This window comes from Muscardinus avellanarius, assembly GCF_963383645.1.
Source record: "Muscardinus avellanarius genome assembly, chromosome: 16".
Taxonomy (NCBI): domain Eukaryota; kingdom Metazoa; phylum Chordata; class Mammalia; order Rodentia; family Gliridae; genus Muscardinus; species Muscardinus avellanarius.
In genome coordinates, this window is record NC_137802.1 from 1910989 (window position 1) to 1934837 (window position 23849).

Sequence of the window (23849 nt, forward strand, 5' to 3'; positions counted from 1 at the left end):
CTACCTTCGAGCTACACATGCCCAGTCTGATTTTTTTGGGGGAGTACTGGGGATTGAACCCAGGGCCACCGTACCTCCGAGTGACACCCCAGCCCTATTTTCTTTTATTCTTTATTTTGAAACAGGGTCTCACTGAGTTGCAAAGGCCTCACTAAGTAGCTGAGGCTGTCTGCAAACTGTGGTCCTCCTGCCTCAGCCTCCCCAGCCTGGTTTTATTTCTTATTTTGAAACAGGGTCTCACTGTGTTGATGAGAGTTTCATATTGGTTGAGGCTGTGGTTGAACCTGAGATCCTCCTGTCTCAGCCTCCCAAGTACTGGGATTGCAAGTGTGCACCACCACGGTGGCTTTTCTTTGTAAAATTTCCAAATTGCTGAGGTCTTGCCAAATTGCTGAGGTCTTTGCTAAGTTGCTGAGGCTGTCCTCGAACCTGTAATTCTCCTGTCTCACCCTCCCAAGTACCGGGATGACAGGTGTGCAATGCTATGCCTGGCACTTTTAACTGTATATTTATTGTTTTTTTTTTTTTTTTTTTACTGGGGCTTGAACCCAGGGGCTATTTTACCTCTAAGCTAATACCTCCAGCCTTCTCTCTGTTAAAACAGTCTCAAGCTGGGCGTGGTGGCTCAAGCTTGTAATCCCAGCATATGGGAGGCCGAGACCAGAGGATTGCCATTCACGGCCAGCCTCAGCTACTTAGTAAGGCCCTGTTTCAAAATAAAGGATAAAAAATAGGGCTGGGGGTGTAGGTGAGAGGTAGAATGCCTCAGGGTTCAAACCCCCTCCCCCCGGCCCCAAATAAGTAAGTAAATAAATACAGGAGCTCGCTAAATTGCTGAGGCCAACCTCGAACCACGGTCCTCCTATCTCAGTCTCCCAAGGAAGGGCTGGGGCGACAGGTGTGGGAAGAGGGTTTTGGCAGACAACCGGCGGGGCGACGGCGCAGGCAGGTGCACACTTGGCCAGGCAGCCTGGGTACCGGTTTTATTTCTGCGGAGCAAGAGCCGGGCGCCGGGCTGGGGCACCAGGCACCAACAGGGTCTGCATCCGGGGCTGAGCACCCCAGGCCCGTGTCCGGTCCGGGGATGGGGATGGGGAGGCCGCCCCGACCTGGCATGCGGGGACGGTCCAGTCCAGGTGCTCCGGGAGCCACGGGCGCAGCTCAGCCCACCGGCTTGACCTTGGCGATGAACAGGGCGGCCGCCTTCTCCAGGAACTCCTCGCGGGCCATGGGCGCGCTGGGCCTGCGGCCGGCCGCCGCGCGGTCCATGGCCAGCGCCAGGCTGTCGGGGCCCAGGCGCGAGCCGGCCTCCAGGTAGCGCGCGGGCGCGGCGCTGTGGTCGCCGGCGCCCAGGGCCCCCTCCAGGGTGTCCAGCACGGCCTGGCCCACGCGCCGGTCGGCCACCGCGCGGCCCGGGTCCTCCAGCAGCTGGAAGAGCGCGCCTGCCCGCGCCACGAAGTCCAGCATCACGAAGCAGGTGAGCATGCCGGCGCGGAAGACGCCCAGCGGCACGGCCTCGTGGTCCCGGCACTGGATTTTGCGGAGCAGCGGCGCCACCACCTCCTCGGGCGCCTCCCCGTCGCGGCAGATGCGCTTCAGCAGCTCGCTGTAGGTGCGCCCGTCCAGCCCCGGCTTCTTCTTGCGGCCGCTGGCGCTCAGGCACTCGTAGGCCACGCTGACGTTGTTGTTGAAGGCGGTCCTGCGGGCGGGCAGAGGGTGAGGGTGCTGCGGGCAGAGGGCGAGGGTGCTGCGGGGCCCGGCCGCGCCCATCCCTCCAGCCCCATCCCCGTCATCCTGGCCAGCATCCGCCCAGGGCGGCGCTGACAGAGCCCGGGCACACAGTCGCTGCCGGCTCAAAGGCCGGCAGGTGTGGGCTGGGGCATCTGCCCTGGAGACCCTCCGTGGGGGTTAAACTGGGGTGTCTCTACCACTGAGCGACATCCCTGGCCCCTTTCGTTTATTTATTTTGTGGTACTGAGGATTGAACCCAGGGGTTCTACATCCGAGCTAGCCCTTTTAAAATGTTTTCTCTTTCTTTCTTTCTTTCTTGGCACTACTGGGGTTGGAACCCAGTGGTATTCTACCTACAAGCTATGCCCCAGACCTATATTTTATTTTTTTCTTTTCTTTTCTTTTTTGGTGGTCCTGGGGTTCCTGGAAACCCTTCTCCCTCCGGGCTACACTCCCAGACCTATTTTTATACTTTTTATTTGGAAACAGGGTCTCCTAAGCCAGCGCGGCTGGCTCCGAACCTGCGCGATCCTCCTGTCTCCGCCTCCCAAGCGCGGGGATGACAAGCGTGCGCCACCACGCCCGGCCCTTTTTTATTCTTTATTTGGAAACAGGGTCTCACTGAGTTGCAGAGGGCCTCACTAAGTAGCTGAGGCTGTCTGCGAACCGGGATCCTCCTGTCTCAGCTTCCTGAATGCTGGGATGACAAGCATGTCTGGACGCTCTTGAGGGCCAATGCCGGCCTCCTTGTGGCCTGGCAGGCACTCCGAGGGGGAGATCACGGCGAGGGGGAGGGATTGGGCAAGAGCGGCAGGGGAGGGGACGCCCACCTTCCTGCCTGGCTCACGTCGCCCCACCTGGGGGCTGGGGGAGGTGTTCTCCTGAGTCATCTCAGGTGGCAGCTTAGGCGCCTGGGCTTGGCCCTGGGCTTGAGGGATCCCTGCAGGGAGGGCTGCTGTGGCCGCTCCTACACTCAATACGGGGATGGCTTCTCCAGCTCAGGCCCTCGGCACCGGGGAATCAGCTTGCCAAGCCGTGCTCCTGACCCAGCAAGTGACCTTAAGGGGCTGCTGACTGTGTGAGGAGGGGCATCTGTTGCCCGGGAAGGAGAGGAGCAGGTCTGACTCTCCTGAACACAGGCGCTGTCGGGCCGGGCGTGGTGGCGCACGCCTGCCATCCCAGGCCTTGGGAGGCAGAGACACAAGGATCACGGGTTCGAGGCCCGCCCTCGGCCACTTAGCAAGACTCTCACTAACCTGGTGGGATCTGGTTTCAAAACAAAAACTAAAAAAAAAGGGCTGGGGGGAGCCGGGCATGGTGACACATGCTCATAATCCCAGCACTTGGGAGGAGGCTGAGACAGGAGGATCGTAGGTTCCAGGCCAGCCTCAGCTACTTAGTGAGGCCCTCTGCAACGTAGTGAGACCCTGTTTCAAAATAAAGACTAAAAATAGGGCTCAGAGGTAGAATACCCCTGGGTTCAATTCCTAGTACTGCAAATAAATAAATAAATAAATAAATGAAAAATAATAAAACAGGGCTGGTGGTGTACATCAGAAGGAGAATGGCCCTAGGTTCAATCTCCAGTACTCAAAACACAAAAACACAGAATAAAAAACAGAAAAGTAATCTCAGTACTTGAGAGGCTGAGACAGGAGGATCTGGGATTACAAGCGTGCACCACCATGCCCGGCTCTATTTTTTTATTTTATTTTATTTTTTGCAGTACTGTGGATGGAACCCAGGGGCATTCGACCTCCAAGCTACACTCCCAGTCCTATTTTTTAGTCTTTTTATTTTTTGAGACAGGGTCTCACTGAATTGCGAAGGGCCTTGCTGAAGCTGTCCGTGAACCATGACCCTCCGGTCCCCCCCCTTCTGAATGCTGGGATTACAAGCATGGGCCACCACACCCAGCTCTATTTTTAATTTAATTATTTATTTATCTATTTATTTTTGCGGGTCTGGGGATGGAACCCAGAGTCATTCGACCACGAGCTACACCCCCTGCCCTGTTTTTATTCTTTCTTTCTTTATTTATTTATTTTGGTGGTACTAGGGGTGGAACCCAGAGGCTTTCTACCTCCGGGCTAAACTCCCAGACCTTTTCTTTTTATATTTTATTTGGAAACAGGGTCTCACTAAGTTGCTGAGAGCCTCACTAAGTAGCTGAGGCTGGCTTCGAACCCGTGTGATTCTCCTGTCTCAGCCTCCCAAGTGCAGGGATTACAAGCGTGCACTACCACGCCCGGCTTTATTCTTTATTTTGAAATAGGGTCTTAGTAAGTTGCAGAGAACCTCACTAAGTAGCTGAGGCTGTCCGCGAACCATGATCTTCACATCTCAGTCTCCCGAATGCTAGGATTGCAAGCATGCGCCACCACGCCCTGCTTTATTTTTAATTTAATTTAATTTATTTATTTTTTTTTGTGGTACTGCGGGTGGAACCCAGAGGCTTTCTACCTCCGAGCTATACTCCCAGACCTATTTTTGGAAACAGGGTCTCACTGAGTTGCTGAGAGCCTCACTAAGTAGCTGAGGCTGGCTTCGAACCTGTGTTATCCTCCTGTCTCAGCCTCCCAAGTGTGGGGATTACAAGTGTGCGCCACCACGCCCGGCTCTATTTTTAATTTTAAAACAGGGTCTCACTAGGTTGCTGAGAGTCTGGCCATGTGGATGAGGCTGTCCTTGAACCTGTGATCCTCCTGTCTCAGCCTCCCAAGTACTGGGACGACAGGCGTGCCCCACCACTCCCAGACATGGCGCATCTTCACTTGGCACCTGCTTCTCCCTCCAGCTTCTGAGGTTCCTCTGGGTGTACCCCCTTATAAAATCACCACGCAAACACCTGCCTCCGGCTCTGCTTCTGGGAGCCCCCCACTCACGCCAAGAACACTGGCATGCCCAGCTCCACTCGGTCATATCAGGCTGAAGTTTCAAGTCAGTCTTTCTGCCACCCAGATGCACTGGACGGGAATCCTTTGGCCACCTCTGGTGGGCTTAGGACAGTCCCTGCCAAGGGACACATGCTGGCCTACTGTCCCGTCCACCACACATGGCTCAGCCTCCCTCCCAGCCCTATACTAGGCCCTAAATCAGCCTCCTGACGCTGATGCTGCCCCAGCCCAGCCTCTCCCCTTATGGCACCCAGCCCTCTCCTGCAGCTATCCCACTCGGGATGCATGGGCCAGGATGCATCCTGACCTCGGACCCAGTCCTCTCTAGGCTCCTTGACCTTCAGGACCTGGGGAAACAGCGTACCCGCACAAAGGGAGCGCCCAGAGTGACAGATCGATGCGGGCCCCCAAATGCCCACCGCCTACAGACCCAAGTCCCCTTCCCCTTCCTTAGGAGGGCGTGAACTACAATTCCCAGCACGCCATGCGCCAGGCCCGGGGCGCGGCCGCGCAGGCGCTTACCGGGAGTTCTAGTCCGGCCCCAAAGCTCACAACCCCAAGATAGAGGCGTGCAGACCGCAGCTCCCAGCATGCCTGGCGCGGCCCACGCTAGCCCTGGCGCGGTGCGTGCCGGGAGTTGTAGTCCGGCCGCCGCCCCGGCCGCCGCCTGCCCGCACCTCTGTGAGTGGTGAGCCAGGCGGAGGTGCCACAGCGCGCGGCCCAGACGCTGCTGCTGGAGCAGGAGCTGCCCCGGGGGCTCCCCGGCGCCGCCGTTGGCGGGCGAGCGCAGGCCCATGTTCTCGAAGTAGTGCGCCAGGAAGGCGATGGGCTCCTCGGGCCGCGCCTCCAGCACCTTCAGCAGCGCCGAGCGCAGCATCTCCGTCACGCCGACCTGTCTCAGGAAGTCCTCCTCGTTCTCGGCACCCATCGCCGGCCGCGACGCCGACGGCCGGCCGCTGTCCGTGAAACTGGCCGCCGGGGCCGCCGCCGGCCGCCGCTTGTCCACTGCCGCCATCTTCGCTGAGGGCAGCGGGGCCGGAAGCGCTGCCATACTCCGCCGTGTGCGGAGGCCCCTGGGCGGCCATCTTTGCTAAGGGCAGAGCGTGCCTGGCCCCGCTCTAAGTCTGGGGAACAGCAGGCGTAGGCTGCCCTTTTCCCTGGGTCCTAATTAGCTCTCTTCCCTTTGCCTCTGCCCGCGTGCACTGAGTGGATCTCCCGGCTTCGGCCCGGAACCTGAAACTTGCCAGACTCCAAGATGGCCGACTCAAAAGGGCTTGGTTTCTGGCATGAAGTCGGGTTGTTTGCCATCTTGGTTGTGGGCGAGTCTTTCATTAGCATGGTCGCCTAGCAACCAGTCTCCCTGGGTACCAAAGAAGCGCCGGCTCTGGGAGGGACCGCTGTAACTCCGGAACTGAACATCTTTTTTTGATGTTCTTGCGAGCCTCAAGCTTCGGGTCTTGGTCTGAATGTTAAGGGCGCTTTCTGGGGGACCCCTGCCCGCCGCCTTCCTGGGGTCTGCTCTGATTCCACTTTTCCACCCAGCCTAACAGTCTATGGGTTCGCCTGGTGCCCTCCCAGGCCGTTACCCTTCCCGACCACCAGAGGGGACATGCGATACGCTGTGGCTCTAAAGGCGGCCTTGGCTCCCCAGTGCCTTCAGGCCCAAGTCCCTGAGAAGCCAGGAGCCTCCTGTTTCAGGCTGTGCTAAAAATCCCCGAACTTGCAGATCTTCTGGATGTCTTGCAGACCCTTCCCCTTGTGATTAATGTTTCCATCCTGACTTTTGGCGGCCCTTTATCCCAACATTTGGTGCCCAAACCCGGGAGGTGCCTCCGGGAAGAACCTGGACGGTATCTCTCCCTCTGATGGCTGGCTGTGCACTCCAGCCAGTTCCACCTCTGGTAAGCGACATTTTCTCTTTCTTACCCTGATCTGATTTGCACAACTTTGGGGCCCTCAAGTCCTAGCTCTAGGATGCAGATTCTTAAACTTTGACCTTCGCGATGTCCCCTCCAGAGCATCTCCCCGTAACGGGGGCACCCGTAAATAAAACCTCAGCCATCAGGTGGCTTGTTTTATTTGTTTATTTATTTGTGGTACTGAGGGATGGAACCCAGGGGCTTTTCTACCTGCAGGCTATACTCCCAGACTTATTTTCTATTTTATTTGGAAACAGGGTCTCACTAAGTTGCTGAGAGCCTCACTAAGTAGCTGAGGCTGGCTTCGAACCCGTGCGATCCTCCTGTCTCGGCCTCCCAAGCGTGGGGATTACAAGCGTGCGCCACCACGCCCCGCTTGTGGTTTGTTTTAAACACGGCCCCGCCCTGCTTCTCCTCCCTCTGTTAACAAGTGACATGTCACTGTGACTTGACCGCTGTGTCTGTTCCTGACTGACTTCAGGGCTGGAGTCTCCTGTCTCCACTGACCTGCGGGGGTCGGAGGAGGGACTTAGCTGTGCACTTCAGTGACAGCGTTAACACCAAAGCCCCTTTTGTACAGGGTTGGGGCGCGGCGGTGATAAGAGTGCATATCACAGGAGGCCCGATTTCAATCCCCAGTACTGCAAAAGAAAAAAAAAAAGTTATTTATCTAGGCATGGTGGTTCATGCTTGTAATCCCAGTGCTTGGGAGGCTGAGATAGGAGGATTGCAGGTTTGAAGCCAGCCTCAGCTACTTAGTGAAAACCCTTTTTTTAAAGGGGGGCAGTCCTGGGGATGGAACTCAGGGGCATTCTACCTCTGAACTATGCCCCAGACCTGTTTTTTATTTTTTATTTTGAAACAGGGTCTCCCTGAGTTGCAAAGGGCCTCAACTAAGTAGCTGAGGCTGTCTACGAACCCGGATCCTCCTGTCTCAGCCTCCCTAATGCTGGGATTACAAGCATGTGCTACCATGCCTGGTAAAAACTGTGTGTGTGTGTGAGAGAGGGGGGGGGTGGGACTGGATATTGAACCCAGGGACATTTTACTTCTAAGCTACACCCCCAGCCCTATTTTTTATTCTTTATTTTGAAACAGGGTCTCACTAAGTAGTAGAGGGCCTCACTAAGTAGCTGAGGCTGTCCGCGAACCATGATCTTCCCGGCTCAGTCTCCCGAATGCTGGGATGACAAGCGTGCGCCACCGTGCCCGGCTGTCAAAGATCTTTTGAGGTGGCCCATTTTCCCACCAGAACCTGTATCTTGACTTTTCTTGAATTAAAACCTCTGCCCTTATCCCTGACGGGCACAGGCTGAAACGCTTTTCACCACGGAAGCCAAGAACCCACAGAAATCATCCTGCTGACCCACGACAAGACCACATGGCTTTTATTCTGCTGCAGGGTGCGGAGGAGGAGGGGGTTCCAGGGTGCCGGCCATCAGGGAAAGGGGCCCACGATCAGCCCCCATGTGCCTTCGTCCAGAGCCCTGCAGCTGGGTGGGGGCAGAGGCTGGCCATCTCAGGGGGGGCCGCCTGTCTCCCTGTGGCCTTCAGAGGCAGGAGATGTGGAGGAGTTGGCGGGGTCCTCAGCCACCTTCCGGCAGTGTTTCCACAGGCGGTAGGCGGGGATTGCCAGCAGAAGCAGCCCCAGCACCAGGCTGCCTGCCCACAGGGCGGCAGGCACCTGGACAACCTCGGGGCCGGAGGCTGGAAGAGCCACAGGAAGGGGTGGTCAGGAGCCCGCGAAGCCCACAGAGTGCCTCTGCACCCTCCCCCAGACCCAGGAACTTTTACAAGGACGTCACAGCTCTTAGAAATGTACATGGGAGCCGGGTATAATGGCGCACGCTTGTAATCTCAGTATTTGGGAGGCTGAGACAGGAAGATCGCAGGTTCGAGGACAGCCTCAGCCAGTAGTGACACTCTCATCAACCTAGTGAGATCCTGTTTCAAAATAAAAATAAAACACGAGCCGGGTGTGGTGGGCACGCTTGTCATCCCAACATTCGGGAGGCTGAGACCGGAGGATCGCGGTTCGCGGACAGCCTCAGCTACTTAGTGAGGCCCTCTGCAACTCAGTGAGACCCTGTTTCAAAATAAGGAATAAAAAATAGGGCTGGGGGTGGAGCTCAGGGGTAGAATGCCCCTGGGTTTAATCCCCAGTACCAAAAAATAAAATAAAAAAGAAGAAAGAAAGAAAAAGAAAAGGACTGGGGTGTATAAATAGAAGGCCCCTGGGTTCAATATCCATTCCCCCCAAAAAGTGTAAAATACTGGATTCAATATGCTTACATATTAAAATGATAAAGTTTGGCATATATTGGGTTCTATAAAACAATTATTACACTTATTTTTACTCTTTCCAGTACTGGACATTGAACCCAGGGATGCGCGACCTCCGAGCTCCAACCCCAGCCCTATTTTTTATTCTTTACTTTGAAACAGGGTCTCACTGAGTTGCAGAGGGCCTCGCTAAGTAGCTGCGGCTGGCCTCGAACCGCGATCCTCCTGTCCCAGCCTCCCAAGTACTGGGATTACGAGGCTGCACCACCATGCCTGGTTTATTTCTTTTTTGCTCCTATAGGCTATTGTAGTATAAAGCTTAGAATCTACCAAGTGAGCCGGGCGTGGTGACGCACGCTCATCATCCCCGCGCTTGGGAGGCTGAGACAGGAGGATCGCACAGGTTCAAAGCCAGCCTCAGCTACTTAGTGAGGCTCTCGGCAACTTAGTGAGACCCTGTTTCCAAATAAAATATAAAAAAGGTCTGGGAGTGTAGCCCGGAGGTAGAAAGCCTCTGGGTTCCACCCCAGTACCACCAAAAAAAAAAAAAAAAAAAAGAATCTACCAAGTGGTTGGAAATCGGCATGAAACCTACAACCAGCAAAGGAGTACCCTGGACAGATGGGGAAAGGAGAAACTGCAGCAGAGGACAGCATTTTCCCATCTCAAGTTTTGGCCTTGGGGTCCACTCACCCAGTCCCTCCCCGGCCCCCAGAACTTACTGGCTTTCAGGATCAACTTCCGGCCGGGTACGTACAGGCTGGCCCCTCGGCCCCCCGGCTCCACGCGACAGTGGAACCAGCCCTCCAGTGTCGGGCTCGAGGGGGCCAGCGGCACCCTCAGCCAGGCCTGCGTCCCCGCCTCCTTCCTCTCGTAGGCGTCCAGACCCCCGGGAGCCAGGGTCCAGCGCACGGCCACGCCAGGGCCACAGGACGCCCGGCACAGCAGCTCCCAGCTGGTCTCTCCCCCCACGTCGGATGCCTGGAGGATCTCAGGACGGCAAGCCCCGGCGGAGCGGGGGACCCCGGGGCTGCGCGTGGGGCCCGGCTGGGCGGTGGCCAGAGGGGAGGCGACATCGAGGGGCTCCCGTGAGGTCGGGTGTGGGGGCTGCAGCGAGGTCTGGCTCTGCAGAACTGGAAACAGAATGGCCATTTGTTTCTTTCCTCAGTCCCCCCACGCCTTTCCTGGACCACTCTGGAGGGTGCGAGGCCTCAGGGAGGTGAGGAGCAGGGCGGGACGGTCTGGTTCCCACGGCGCCCACGAGAGCCACGTTCCTGCCTCCTCCTTCGTAGGCGCTGAGAATGGAACTCGGGGGGCATTCGACCTTGGCGCCACACCACAGCCCCCCTGGTTTTTTTTTTTTTCGGTACTGGGGGTGGAACCCAGGGGCATTCTACCTCCACGTTACACCCCCAGCCCGATTTTTTTATTTTTTATTTTTTGGTGGTACTGGGGGTGGAACCCAGGGGCTTTCTACCTCCGGGCTATACTCCCAGATCCATTTTATATTTTATTGGGAAACAGGGTGTCACTAAGTTGCTGAGAGCCTCGCTATGTAGCTGAGGCTGGCTTCGAACCTGCGCGATCCTCCCGTCTCGCCTCCCCAGCGCGGGGATGACAAGCGTGCGCCACCACGCCCGGCTTTATTCTTTATTTTGAAACAGGGTCTCACTGAGTTGCAAAGGGCCTCGCTAAGTAGCAGCTGAGGCTGTCCGCGAACCGCCATCCTCCTGCCTCAGCCTCCCCAGTGCTGAGATGGCGAGCGTGCATCGCCGCGCCCGGCTCTTTTTTTTTTTTTTGGAACAGTCTTGTTTGGTCGCTGAGTCCTCACTCAATTGCTGAGGTTGTCTCTGAACCTGCGATCCTCCAGTCTCAGCCTCTCAAGTACTGGGGTGGCAGGTGTGCACCACCAAGCGTGGCTCCGAGTCATCTTCCTAATGGCCTCATGCCTCAGTTTCCCCGACTGTCAAAGGGGCCAGGTCACCTCACTCCTTGGGTTACAGAGAAGAGCCCAAGGGCACAGAGTCTCTAATGATGTGGATGACGGAGGAGGTGTGGACTGAGTCCCAGGAGGGACTTGCAGGGTTTATCAAACATTTCTTGTATCCAAATGCTCCGACATGCGCCTGTCAAGGGCCTCCCCGGCCCCGGCTCCTACGGGGCTCCCCCGAGCTTGGCCGGCACTCGGACCCCAGGGCGGGGGTGCGTGCGAGGTGCAGGGTCAGAGCAAATGTCTCCCCTAAGCCAGCGGTCAGGAGTTTGGGGAGACGGACAGGCCGGCCCCAGAGCACACATACCTGAGCCAGGCCTGTTCCAGAAGGATGCCTTAATGCCCGCCTCAGGACATCAGGGGCCAGCAAGAAGGGAGGGTCATTGTGCCGAGCTCAGCAGCAGGGGGTGGGCTCAGGAGGGGGTGGAAGGTATTCCCAGGACTTGGTGGCGGTGGCAGCCGTGAGGCCCGGGTCCATCCCAGACCCCTCTTACAGGCTGGAGAAGGCTCCCGCCCGTGGGGTGGCTGCATGGGAGCCCCTCCAAGGACGGAGAAGGGGCTCAGGGGGCTCATGTGTAAAGGCCCTGGGGTAGGACTAAGTCTGACTTGTTGGAGGCACAGGGAGGAGCCTTCCCAACCACCCCTCAGGGCAGAGGGGTGCCATGGGAGACGGGGCGTGCCCCCCTCCAGGCTGGATGGGTAGACTGGGGCTGGCCCAGCGAGCGGGCTCACCTGGAAGGTCCCGGTGGCGGCTCAGCTCCAGGCCAGGCAGCCGCAGGGTGGCCCGGCACTGGAGCCGTGGGTATGGGGTCCTCAAGGTGGGCAGCGGCCAGCGCTGTGTCACTCGGAACAGCGGACCCTCGGCCTCCTGGGGCTCCTCCTCCTCCTCCTGGCGAAGGGCTTGGTCGCCCTCCAGTTCTCGGTCCCCCAGCGAGAGAGAGAAGGACAGGGCATCTGGGTCGGTGGGGGTGACGTTGCGGGCGGTGCAGGCCACCTCGCGGTCCCGGCCGGGCACCAGGGCCGCCGGGGAGACGGAGAGCTGGTCCGGGAAGGCTGCGGGTGCAGGGCGCCCGAGGTCAGGAGGGGTCTGGGGCGTGGCTAGGGCGCAGGGGCACCCCCAGGGCTCGGGGTGCGGGCAGGCGGGGCCCAGGCCTCACCGTACACCCGGAGCTGGACACTGTGCTGGAACTTGCGGTCCCCGCAGACGCCCAGGCACAGGCGCGCGCCCGCGGCCGACAGCGACGCGTTGTGCACCCAGAGCACGCTGCTGCGCGCGCCGGGCTGCATGGCGCCCAGGCTGGTGTCCAGGCCCCGCCACTGCACGGCCGGCGCCCCGTGCGCGCAGGCCAGGTGGCAGGTGAGCTGCAGCGAGGCGCCCAGCGCCACCACGGGCTCGGGGGGCTCCACGCGGAGGGGCTGCCCTGCGGGACCCGGCGCTCAGCCCTCCAGGTGCCCGAGGGCGCCAGGAGCCGCTCTAAACTACCCGCCGTCCGCAGTCCTGGCCCCTCGGAGCCCCCGGGTCGCCCCTAAGCCCCGCCCACCGCCTCCTGTGTGTGTGTGTGTGTGTGTGTGTGTGTGTGTTTGTGTGTGTGTGTGTGTGTTGCAGGCGACTGAACCCAGGAACATTCTACCTCCGAGCCCTTTTTAATTTTAATTTTTTTTTTTAGCATGAAACAGGGTCTCGCTAGGTTGCTGAGAGGCTCACTAAATCGCGGAGGCTGGCCTTGAACCTGCAATCCTCCGCTCTCCTCCTCCCCTTCTCTAAAAGCCCTTCCTCTGCCCTCCCCAGCCCCGCGCAGACCCTCCCCTGCTCACCGCGGCCCGGCCGGAGGAGCCCCAGGGCGAGGGCCAGCAGGAGGGCGAGGCCCCGCGCCATGCCGGTCCCCTCTGCCCTGCCCCAGCCGGGGAAGCGGCTTAAATAGCGGCGCCCCGGCCTCTTCCCGCCGTCGGCGGCCCCGCTCCTCCGCCCCCTCCTCCGCCGCTGCCCGGGGAGTTTCCCGAGGGGCTTTCCCGGGCTGACCCCGACCCTCGCGAGCGAGGCAGGGGCTGGAGGCCAGAGGTGGGGCGGGGGCGCGGGACCCAGGTCGGAACCGACGGGGCGGGGAGGCCTGGGCCGGCTCCGGGGGGGCCTCGGCTCCTTGGACGGGAAGGCCAAGAGGCCGGCGCGAGCGGTCCGGCGGAGGCCGAGGGCCTGGAAACCCTCCCGCCCCGTCGGCCATCCGCGACGGAGAGCAGGCTGCATTTTTTATTTTTTTAGGATATTGGGGCTGGAACCCAGGGCCATTCGACCTCCAGGCTACACCCCCAGCCCTATTTTCTATTTTTTATTTAGAAACAGAGTCTCACCGAGTTGCAAAGGGCCTCGCTAAGTAGCCGAGGCTGCCCGTGAACCCAGATCCTTCTGCCTCGGCCTCCTGAACACTGGGATGACAAGCGGGCGCCACCATGTCTAGCCGAGGCTCCAGGTCTCTTGCAGAACACATGTGTCCAGGGCGAGGCTCCGGCCCGGGCTCTCCGAGGCTGGGGCTCCTTGGCCCTCACGGAGCTGGAGGCCGGCGGGTACCTGAGGAGGTGTCCAGTTACCCTGACCGTGTCCCCCTCCATCACAGGGGCAGGGACAATCTACCCGGCCACCTGACAGGAGGTGGGGGCCCCAGTGGGGGCTGCCTCTCTCCCCTGTCTGTCCGGGGACCTAGTATTGGGGTCCACAAGCCGGGCTCACGGCTGCCACCATGACCAAGTCCTGGGAATACCTTCCACCCCTCCTGATTTCACCCCTTTCTGTTGAGCTCGGCACGCTGTCCCTCCCTCCTTGCTGGCCCCTGATGACCTGTCCCTCAGCTAGCACTGAGGGGGGACATTGAAGCACCCTTTGGCGCACGCGCACACCCCTAGGGCTGCCTTGACATAAAGGAGAAAACTTCCGAGCCCTGTGAGGTCTGGCCCCTCTCAGGCACCACGGGGCCTTTGCACGACCGTTCCTGCTCCCTCTCTGCCCACAGTGCTCGGGGCCTCTCTACCTCCTCTCCAGGTGTGTTCTCCTCGAATCCCTGGGTGAAGTCCATCTCCCTGGGCCTGGGGGGCAGACCCTGTCTGCCATGCCCCCCCCCATGCCCAGCAGGCCCAGGGAAGGAAGACCCCAGTGTCCTGGCGTGTCCCGGGCTGACCTCGGGGTCCGGCTTCCGTCTCCCTGGCTGCGGAGGAAGAGAAGCAGAAAGGATCGAGGACATGTCAGATGCAGAAACTGAGGCCTGGGGCGGTTGGGAACAGAATGGGGAAACTGAGGCCAGGAGAGGGGCCGTCTGAGGCCCCAGTGGCTCCCTCGCCCCCCACCCCCCAGCTCTGATGGTGCCGGGAATGCTCAGCAGGAAGGCGCTCCAAGACGCAGGTCCTCCCCGGGAAGCTGGGCCCTTAACCTGGGTGGGGTGGCGGCCGGCAAGGGCGAGGGGCAGCTTCCCAGCCCCTGACCCCGCTTCCTGCCGGCCCAGCCAGCACGGCCCAGGCTGGGAGCGGGCGAGCCCCGGCCCCGGGCCCCCTGGGATTCTACTGGGGCGCTGGAGCCTCCCGCGGGCGCAGGGGCAGGAAGGACAGGTGGGCAGAGGGGACAGTGCTGGCCAGGGGCCGGACATGGGAGGGGGCAGGGACAGACAGAGACAGACACAGGGACAGACACGGGGTGGGCCTGGGTGTGCCCTCGGGGAGCAGGGCGGGCAGGGGCCCCCCTGTCACGTCCCCTCCTCGGGGAGCAAGGGCTGTTTCCTGCCCCCCCGGGGCCCCGTCCTGGGGCTGGGCTTCCTGCAGCCCCCAGGCTGGACCCCCTTCCCAGCATTGTGCCCGCTGGGCGGAAGTCCTCTTAGCTCGGCAGGAAGCCTCCTTCCCGCAGAGGGTCCCAGCCCTCCCCCGAGACCCTGCATCCTGGTCACCCCCCCCCCCCAGCATCAGAAGAACGTTCCAGAAGACAGCTTTGCTCCTTTCGGGAAGGGCCACAGAGGGAGCGATGCACCGGGGGCCAGGAGCCCAGGTTCCTTAGGGCCCCCTCAGACCTGCGGCCCTGCCGGCCCTGGCCCTAGGCCCCACACCTGGCCACTCTGCCGCCAGGGCCTCTCTGGTGGGGGCTGGGGGCAGCTTGGGGACCTTCAGGGACCCGTGGGGGGGCCGTAGCTTTCCACGTCCGTTTATTCTTCCCTGCATGTCTGGGTTTGGCCAGCGTCACATGGCGGCAGAGATTCCAAGGATCTGCTTCTAAGGGGACCCTGTTGCCCCGTCCGCGTGGCGCCATCGGGGTTGGCAGAGGCCACCTTGCTTGTCCACCTCGCCTGGCCCTCGGGGCCCTTAGGGGATGGCGAGCGTACTGAGAAGGGCTGGCCCTGCCCCAGGAGTAGGGGCCCCAGACATGGCCACCAGCCCTCAGGCTGTGGCTTGGGCACCTCCAGCCGACAATGGCCACGTGTTCCTGGTCATCAGGCTGGGGGCAGAGGTGCCCAGCACCTGGGGGAGGCGCAGCTGAGGTGGGGGTTCACGGTGAGGCTCACAGCATGGGAGACAGACACCAGCAGGCCCTCGGGGCAAGAGGGGACCCCACTGAGTTCCTCCAGGTGACAGGGATTGAGAGGAAGCCGGGGGTGGGGGGCATAGCTGTAATGCCAGTGCTTGGGAGGCTGGGACGGGAGGATCATAGTTTCAAGGTCAGCCTTAGCATCATAGACTGTGTTTCAAATAAGCCGGGCATGATGGCACACGTCATCTTGGGAGGCTGAGACAGGAGGATCTCTGTTTTATTTTTTATGGTACTGGGATGGAACCCTTCTACCTCCAGGCTACACTCCCAGACCTGTTTTATATTTTTATTTGGAAACAGCGTCTCCTAAGCCAGTGAGGCTGGCTTCGAACCTGCGCGATCCTCCCGTCTCCGCCTCCCAAGCGCGGGGATGACAAGCGTGCGCCACCACGCCCGGTGAATCTCTGCTTTGAAGCCAGCCTCAAGAACTTAGTGAGGGTCTTAGCAGCTTAGTGAGACGCTGTTTTCATATAAAAATTAAATAGGTCTGGGGTGTAGCTCAGAGGTAGGACCCTCCCCCCCCACAAAACAACACACACACACACACACACACACACACACACACACACACACGCTTGAGCCTCCCAATACTTGGGAGGAGGCTAAGACAGGAGGATCTCAGCAATTTAGTGTGACCCTCAGCAACTTTAATAAGACCCTATTTCCAAATAAAAATAAAAACAGCTGGGTGTATTCATTTCGAGTCACCCCCATGCCATCTTGGCATGGGGCTGTATTTCTATTGTCTGTATTTCTATCTTCCTAATAAACTTCTTTAAATCTTCAAAAAAAAAAAACATCTGGGGGTATAGCTTTTGTGTGTGTGTGTGGTACTGGGGGTGGAACCCAGAGGCCTTCTACCTCCGGGCTATACTCCCAGACCTATTTTATATTTTATTTGGAAACAGGGTCTCACTAAGTTGCTGAGAGCCTCACTAAGTAGCTGAGGCTGGCTTCGAACCCGTGCGATCCTCCTGTCTCAGCCTCCCAAGCGCAGGGGTTACAAGCGTGCGCCGCCACGCCCGGCTTTGGGGGTATAGCTTTGAGATAGTGCACCCGTGGATTCGATCCCCAGTTCCAACACACGCGCGCACACACACACACGCACACACGCACACACACACACTTAAAAAGGTCTGGGGTTGTATCTTAGAGATAGAATGCTCCTGGGTCCCATCCCCAGTACCAGAAAAATAATAAATAAATCAGTAACACACACAAATGTATCGATTGTAATTGATAATATTTTGGACATACAGCGTTAAATACAATTATGTGTTGCTTAGCATGTGTGTTATACATTACATGTGAGAGGCTGAGATGGGGTCGGGTTTACTACTTTTTTTCTTAACTACAGGCTGTTTAATATTTCACAAGATCCGTTCTATTTGCGGCACGCATTTCTCGTCTTTTCCACGCGGTTGCGGGACACAGGACCTCAGGTTGGGTTCCTAGCGTGGGGTGAGCCCCGCGGGCCTCCTGAGCCTCCTCCGGGTCTGGGGCGCGGTCGGCTTGGTCCGGCTCCTCCACAAGCCCGGTCCATTCGCGTCCCGCCGGGTCCACGACTTCTGGCCCCGCCCACAACGCCAGACCCCACCCACCCGGCCCTGCGCACACCTCCTGGCCCCGCTCACAAACCCAGGCTCCGCCCACAGGCCCAGGCCCCACCCGCAGCTCCCGGCTCCGCCCACCGCTGTCGGCCCCGCCCCCAACTCCCGACAGCCCTCGCGCCGCGCCACCGCAAGACTCCTGTCAATCCCGGGCATCCAGGGCGGTCGTCCACCAGGCAGGGGCCGCTCTAGCACTTAGTCCGCCGCACTCGCCGGCCGAAAGGAAGGTGCACTTGGGCTTGCAGGAGACCGCGGGGTCCTTCTGGCTACAGGGCAGCCCCCCGCCCTGCACCCCAAATTTCACCTTGGAGAGCTCTGGCCATCTTTGCACAGAAACTAAGACCCCGGTGCTGGACCTGGAGGCCCTAGGTGCCTGCTGAATGCACACACCAATGGCGTCACCAGGGACCAGAACCGCGCACCACATGCCGACGGTGTCTCTGCAGCAGGGACTGGGGAGCTGGCACTGCGGGGCTAGGGACTGGGACCGTGTTGGGCTCTTGTTGCTAGGAGACGAGGTCTGTTGCCAAGGCTAGGGTCCTGTTGCTAGGGGATGGAGCCATGTTGCCAAGGCTGGGATCCTGTTGCTAGGGGTCGGGTTCTGTTGCCAAGGCTGGGACCATGTTGCCAAGGCTGGGATCCTGTTGCTAGGGGGTAGGGTCTGTTGCCAAGGCTGGGGTCCTGTCTGCATGAACTGGGATCAGGTTGCCATGACTAGGGCCCAGTTGCTAGGGGCTGGGACCCTGTTACCAAGGCCGAGGTCCAGTGGCTAGGGGCTAGGTTCTGTTGCTAAGGTTTGGGTCCTGTTGCTAGGGAATGGGATCATGTTGCCATGGCTGGGGCCCTGTTGCTAGGGGCTGGGACCATGTTGCCAAGGCTGGGGCCCCGTTGCTAGGGGATGGGATCCTATGGTAAGTCAGGGGCCCATAGCTAGGAAGCTCTTGCTTTGGGCTGAGTCCTGTGCCAAGGCTGGGGTTCTGTTGTTAGGGGGCTGAGTCTTCTGGCCAGGGGCTGGGATTCTGATGAAAGTCCTGCCGCTGAAGAGCGAGAATCGGGGCAGAGTCCTGTTGCTAAGGGTGGGATTGTGACCACAAAGGTCCTGTGGCTAAAGGCTGGCGTGGCCCCTTGGCGCTGGGGGATGGGGGCAGGACTTGGGCTGGCCTTATCGTCCTTCCCGGGTGAAGGTGTTGGAGGAACTCAGTGGTTTATTACTGGGGATTTGGAGGGCGTTTCTGGGAACTGCCATAACGCTGCCAGTGGTCAGAGCCCTGTCTGAGGCGAGGACTTGGCAGCGAGGGCCCTGACGTCATGGAGTCCCAGAGCAGCCACTAGGACCAAGCCATTCATTAATTCCTCGCATATTTATTGAGCGTCGCCTGTATGCTGAGCAGTGTTGCAGCAGCCGGGGCGATGACAGAGCCCTCCTCCACAGAGCTTACGTTCTAATGCGGAGGACGTGAAACCTGCATTAGCCTTTCATTACTGTAACACATACCCAAGGCACTCAGCTTATGAAGAAAAAAGGTTTATTTAATGGCTCGGTTGTGGAGGATCTGTCGGCCCTGTTGCTTTGGGGCCCGTGACCAGTCAGCACAGGATGGTGGGGTGCAGGAGGGAAGAAACTACTGACATCATAGCCAGGAAGCAAAAGGGGGGGAGGAAAGAAAAAGAGACCGGGGTCCCACAGTCCCCTTTGTTGCACCCCCATGACACAAACACTTACCACCAGGCTCCACTTTTTTTTTTTTTTTTGATACTGGAGATTAAACCCGGGAGTCTTCTACCTCTGAACTATACTAACGCCCTTTTAGATTTTACTATTATCTTTTTGGTGCTGGGGGTTGAACCCCAGAATAGTCTTTCTCTGAGCTACATCCTGGTTCCTTTTTTCTTTTTGCGGTACAAGGATGGAAACCAGGGACATTCTACCTCTGAACTACACCCCCAGCCCTATTTTGTATTCTTTATTTTGAAACAGGGTCTCACTGAGTTGCAGAGGGCCTCGCTCAGCAGCTGAGGCTGGCCGTGAACCGCAATCCTCCTGTCTCAGCCTCCCGTATGCGGGGATGACGAGTGTGTGCCCCCACTCCTGGCTCGGTGCCATCTTAACTGGTGAGAAGGCCTGCCCAGAAGAGAGAAGACCAGAGGAGGGGGATCGGCATCCTGGAGTGGAGCCTGTGCTCAGGAGAAGGCTGTTTGGATGGATAAAGGGTGGACAGAGGCTCACAGGGCGGGAGGGACCTCGCAAGTCACTGCGTGTGATAGGGGTGTCAGATACAAGGCGCCATTACCGCCAAGTCTAGGGCTGGAATCGCTGGTGTTCTGGAAGAACGGGGGTGCTGGGGAGGAAGGAGCTGTTTGTGTAGGGTTTCGTAAGTATGATGGACCCAGCGGGGACCCCTCTTTCTAGCCCCTGCCCCCTAAATCTTCAGCACGTGAGCCCTTCCTTCCTCTGGACCTCAGCGTCTTGTGAAAGAGAAAAGAACAAGACTCCCTTGTTAGAGTCCCCGTGGGACCCGGGGCAGGCGGCCCCAGAGGCACATGAGTCTGGTTCAGGGTGCTGGCCGCGGGACAGAGGACAAGGACAAGTAGTCCTCTGGGAACGGGGCAGCGACAGATCCTGGCGGCTGGCAGGGCAGAGTGTGAGCTGGCCCTGGATGTGGGCAGCGGCACTCGTGAACACCTGACCTCCCCCTCCTCCCCTGTCTTCCTGCCACCGTGTGCCAGGGACACAGAAAATACGAGTCACCCAAGAAACAAGCCTCCCAGAAGGTGCCCGGAGCCCGGGCTGCTTCCTTGCCCGCCTCTGGGAGGCTGTAGGAAAGACTTGAACCTGAAAGGTTCAGCGTCAGGGAGGTCAGGGTCAGAAGGAGAGAGAGACTGGGAGATACTGGCCCTGAACATGGAGAAAGGGGCTGTGAGCCGAGGGCTGTGAGTGCCCCTCGGAGGTCTCCCTGGAGCCTCTTGCAGGTACTAGCCCTACCCACACCTGGGCTTAGCCCAGTGAGGCCTGCGTCAGATCCTGGCCCCTCAGGCCCATAAATGAATAGATTTGTGTGTCTTTAAGCTGGTAAGTTTGTAGCGTGGTGATTTTTTACGGCTGTAAATACCCACTCCAAGCAGAGGGTGCTGATGCAGCATCAGATCCTTGTGCTTGACCAGGTTTGCCACTTTGTTGAGCCCCATAGCAAGAAATGCAAGTCCCAGTGAGACCCAGTGCACGCACACAGGTTCCTAGGAAAATGGCTGACAGGCACAGGGGTCCTGCCCTGACCACATGTGGCTGCCTCCAGAGTGCGTTTTCTTCTAGCCTGGACACTGGCTTTAGTGGGCAGCTGGTTTGGAGAAGCTGTGTGTGTATGTGTGTGTGTGTGTTTTACTGGGGTTTGAGCTCAGGGGTATTCTATTTCTCAGATACAAACCCAGCCTGATTTTATTTTTTATTTTGAAACAGGGTCTCACTAAGTGGCTGAGGCTGGCCTTAAACCTGCGATCCTCCTATGTCACCCTCCCAAGTGCTGAGATTACAGGCATGAGCTGGCTTGCCCAGCTTTTTTTTTAAATTGGCATTCTCCCATCCCCCATCATCCTCCATCATCCCCGCCATCCTCCCATCATCCTCCCATCATCCTCCCATCATCCTCATCATCCTCCCATCATCCTCCCACCATCCTCTAGCATCCTTCCATCATCCTCCCACCATCCTCCAGCATCCTCCAACATCCTCCCTAATATCCTCCATCATCCTCTCATCATCCCCATCATCCTCCCACCATCCTCCAGCATCCTCCATCATCCTCCCTAATATCCTCCATCATCCTCCCTAATATCCTCCATCATCCTCATCATCCTCCCATCATCCCCATCATCCTCCCATCATCATCCTCATCATCCTCCAGCATCCTCCCTAATATTCCCCATCATCCTCAATCATTTTCCATCATCCTCCCATCATCCTCCCACCATTCTCCCATCATCCTCCTACCATCCTCCAGCATTCTCCCATCATCCTCATCCTCCTCCCATCATCCCCCATCATCTTCCCATCATCATCCTCATCATCCTCCATCATACTTCACCATCCCCCATCATCCCCCAGCCTCCTCCCATCCTCTCCATCCTCCTCCATCATCTTCCCATCATCCTCCATCCTCCCCCATCCTCCTCCACCACCCCTATCATCCTCCATCCTCTTCCATCCTCCTCCACCACCCCTATCATCCTCCATCCTCTTCCCATCCTCCATCATCCTCCCATCATCCTCCATCATCCTCCATCCTCCTCCACCATCCTCAATCATCCTTCCACCATCCTCCAGCATCCTCCCTAATATCCTCCATCATCCTTCCATCATCATTCTCATCGTCCTCCCATCATCCTCCACCATCCCCCATCATTCTCCAGCCTCCTCCCATCCTCCATCCTCCTCCATCCTCCTCCATCCTCCTCCACCATCCCCATCCTCCTCCACCATCCTCCATCCTCCATCATCCCCCACCATCCTCCATCCTCCTCCACCACCCCCATCATTCCCCATCCTCCTCCCATCCTCCTCCATCATCCTCCACCACCCTCCATCATCCTCCACCATCCCCCATCATCCTCCACCATCCCCCATTCTCCTTCACTATCCTCCACCATCCCCCATCCTCCTCCACTATCCTCCATCATCCTCCATCCTCCTCCACCAACCCCATCATCCCCCACCATCCTCCACCATCCTCCATCCTCCTCCCATCATCCCCCATCCTCCTCCACTATCCTTCATCATCCCCCATCATCCTCTATCATCCCCCATCATCCCCATCCTCCTCCATCCTCCACCATCTCCCATCGTCCTCCACCACCCTCCCCCATCCTCCATCCTCCCCATCATCCTCCACCATCCTCCACCATATTCCATCATCCTCTCATCCTCCTCCCATCCCCTTCCATGATCCCCCATGACCCCTCTCCATCATCCCTCTCCATCGTCCCTCTCCATCGTCCCTCTCCATCGTCCCTCCGGGTGTCCTCCCGCAGCATCCTCCCACCTCATCCCTCCCGGCGTCTGTCCCAGCGTCCTCCCTCATCCTTCCAGAGCACCCGCCTCTGGACCTGCACAGTGGCCTCCACCATGGCATCTCCAAGTTGCCCGCTGTCTGTTCTCCTCAATAACTCCTTGAGCCTCGAGCGCCCAGCCGGGCGCGTCCCCGCTCCGTCCTCGGCCTGCGCACTCCCCTCCCCTCGGGTCAGAGGCAAGTCTCCCGCGGGAAGGCGCTGGGTGCTCCTCCTCCTCCTCCAGGGCCCCTTCGCCTTGAGTTTCCTCGGTGGCCTGCAGGTGGCGCCACGGAGCCGGCCGGAGCCCAGCCCAGCCCAGCCCGCTCTCGCCAGTGAGTTAATCCGACTGGATTGAATCTGCGGCGGGGTCGCGTGTGTTGTGGGTGAATTTGCAAACGGAGAGGCTGGATGAAGAGCCCCGCGGGGGGCTGCGGCGCCCGCGCTCAGGCTGCCCTCCCCAGAGCTGCCCCTGCAGGCTCAGCCGGCCATTGGCACCCCATCTTCCCCTGTATCAGCCCTTGACTCCCTCCCACGTCACAACGGGGAAACTGAGGCCGCTGGGGCTGCGACCAGGCTGTCCGTACTCTGTGGCTGTCTGAGGTGGCCTGACATGGAACCTGGTCTTAGGGTGGGGGACACCTTCGGGGCCTCTGTCCGGCTGAGGGTCTGAGACACCTGGGCTTCTGCCTTCTGGACAATTTTGGCCAATGGGAGGCACTGGCTGGCAAAGGACCCTCCCCTTCCTCATTCCCCCTCTGCCATGAGCTGCTCTGGAGAAGGCTGGTAGCTGGTGTTCATATTTAAAAATAAAAAGGGCTGCCGGGCGTGGTGGCGCACGCTTGTAATCCCCGCGCTTGGGAGGCGGAGACAGGAGGATCGCGCAGGTTCGAAGTCAGCTGCGCTGGCTTAAGAGACCCTCTTTCCAAAAATAAAATAGGTCTGGGAGTGTAGCCCGGAGGTAGAAGGGCTTCCAGAAACCCCAGTACCACCAAAAAAATAAAAAATAAAAAGGGCTAGGGCTGCCGGGCGTGGTGGCGCACGCTTGTAATCCCTGCATCTGGGAGGCTGAGACGGGAGGATCACAGTTCGCGGCCAGCCTCAGCTACTTAGCGAGACCCTTTGCAACCCAGTGAGACCCTGTTTCAAAATAAATTATAAAAAATAGTCTGGGGTTGGAGCTTGGAGGTAGAATGCCCCTGGGTTCCATCCCCACTACCGCAAGGGGAAAAAAAAAAAAAAGGTCTGGGGGTGTAGATCGGAGGTAGAAAGCCCCTGGGTTCAGTAGGGCGTCCTGAAGAATCCCAGCTGTCCCTTCTCTGTCTTCATCCCTGCCCCAGGGGCTTTGCACATCAGCCAGCCTTTGTTCTTGCCCCTACAGTCCCCGCCCAAACACAGCTGGTACACAGTAGGTGCCCAATAAGTGCGCGCTGGGATGGATGAATGAATGGGTGAAGCTGGTGGGCCGTGACGCCCTTGGGCTGCTGTGGAAGTGGCCGTGCCCGTGACCGGCCTGCTGGCGGCCGCGGCCGCGGGCGTCCTGGTTGAGGCTGCGGTCCCCGGGGGCCTGGAGGACACCGGATTCTTTCCCGGATCGTGTAGCCTCTGGGCCGACACCCGATCCCAGCCCCACTTCCAGGCCGGCGTCCGGCCGGCCAGCCTGGCTCGGGCCCGGGCTCCGAGACGCCCTGCCGAGGGACAAGGGGCCGTCTGTGCGGTGGCCGGAGGGAGTGGCGGGGCCGGGGCTCCGCCAGCTCAGGCCGAGCTGCGAGGGCTGGGGACACTGCCCAGCGGGCTGCTTCGGCCCCTCGCCCGCCGCCCGCC

General features: G+C 59.0%; 2 protein-coding genes across 2 annotated transcripts; both read right to left on the reverse strand.

Moving 5' to 3' along the window:
* Positions 1 to 1161: 1161 nt before the first annotated feature.
* Positions 1162 to 5679, reverse strand: TPGS1 (tubulin polyglutamylase complex subunit 1; the record flags this gene model as incomplete). The annotated part of the gene is made up of 2 exons (XM_080712776.1): positions 1162 to 1699; positions 5306 to 5679. The coding sequence occupies 2 exons, from the start codon at positions 5677 to 5679 to the stop codon at positions 1162 to 1164; spliced, it is 912 nt and encodes a 303-aa protein (XP_080568902.1).
* A 2387-nt stretch (positions 5680 to 8066) lies between these two features.
* MADCAM1 (mucosal vascular addressin cell adhesion molecule 1) lies at positions 8067 to 12696 on the reverse strand (the record flags this gene model as incomplete). The annotated part of the gene is made up of 5 exons (XM_080713071.1): positions 8067 to 8254; positions 9553 to 9963; positions 11553 to 11873; positions 11978 to 12241; positions 12636 to 12696. 5 exons carry the CDS (start codon positions 12694 to 12696, stop codon positions 8067 to 8069), a joined length of 1245 nt encoding a protein of 414 aa, XP_080569197.1.
* Between the last annotated feature and the right edge of the window lie 11153 nt (positions 12697 to 23849).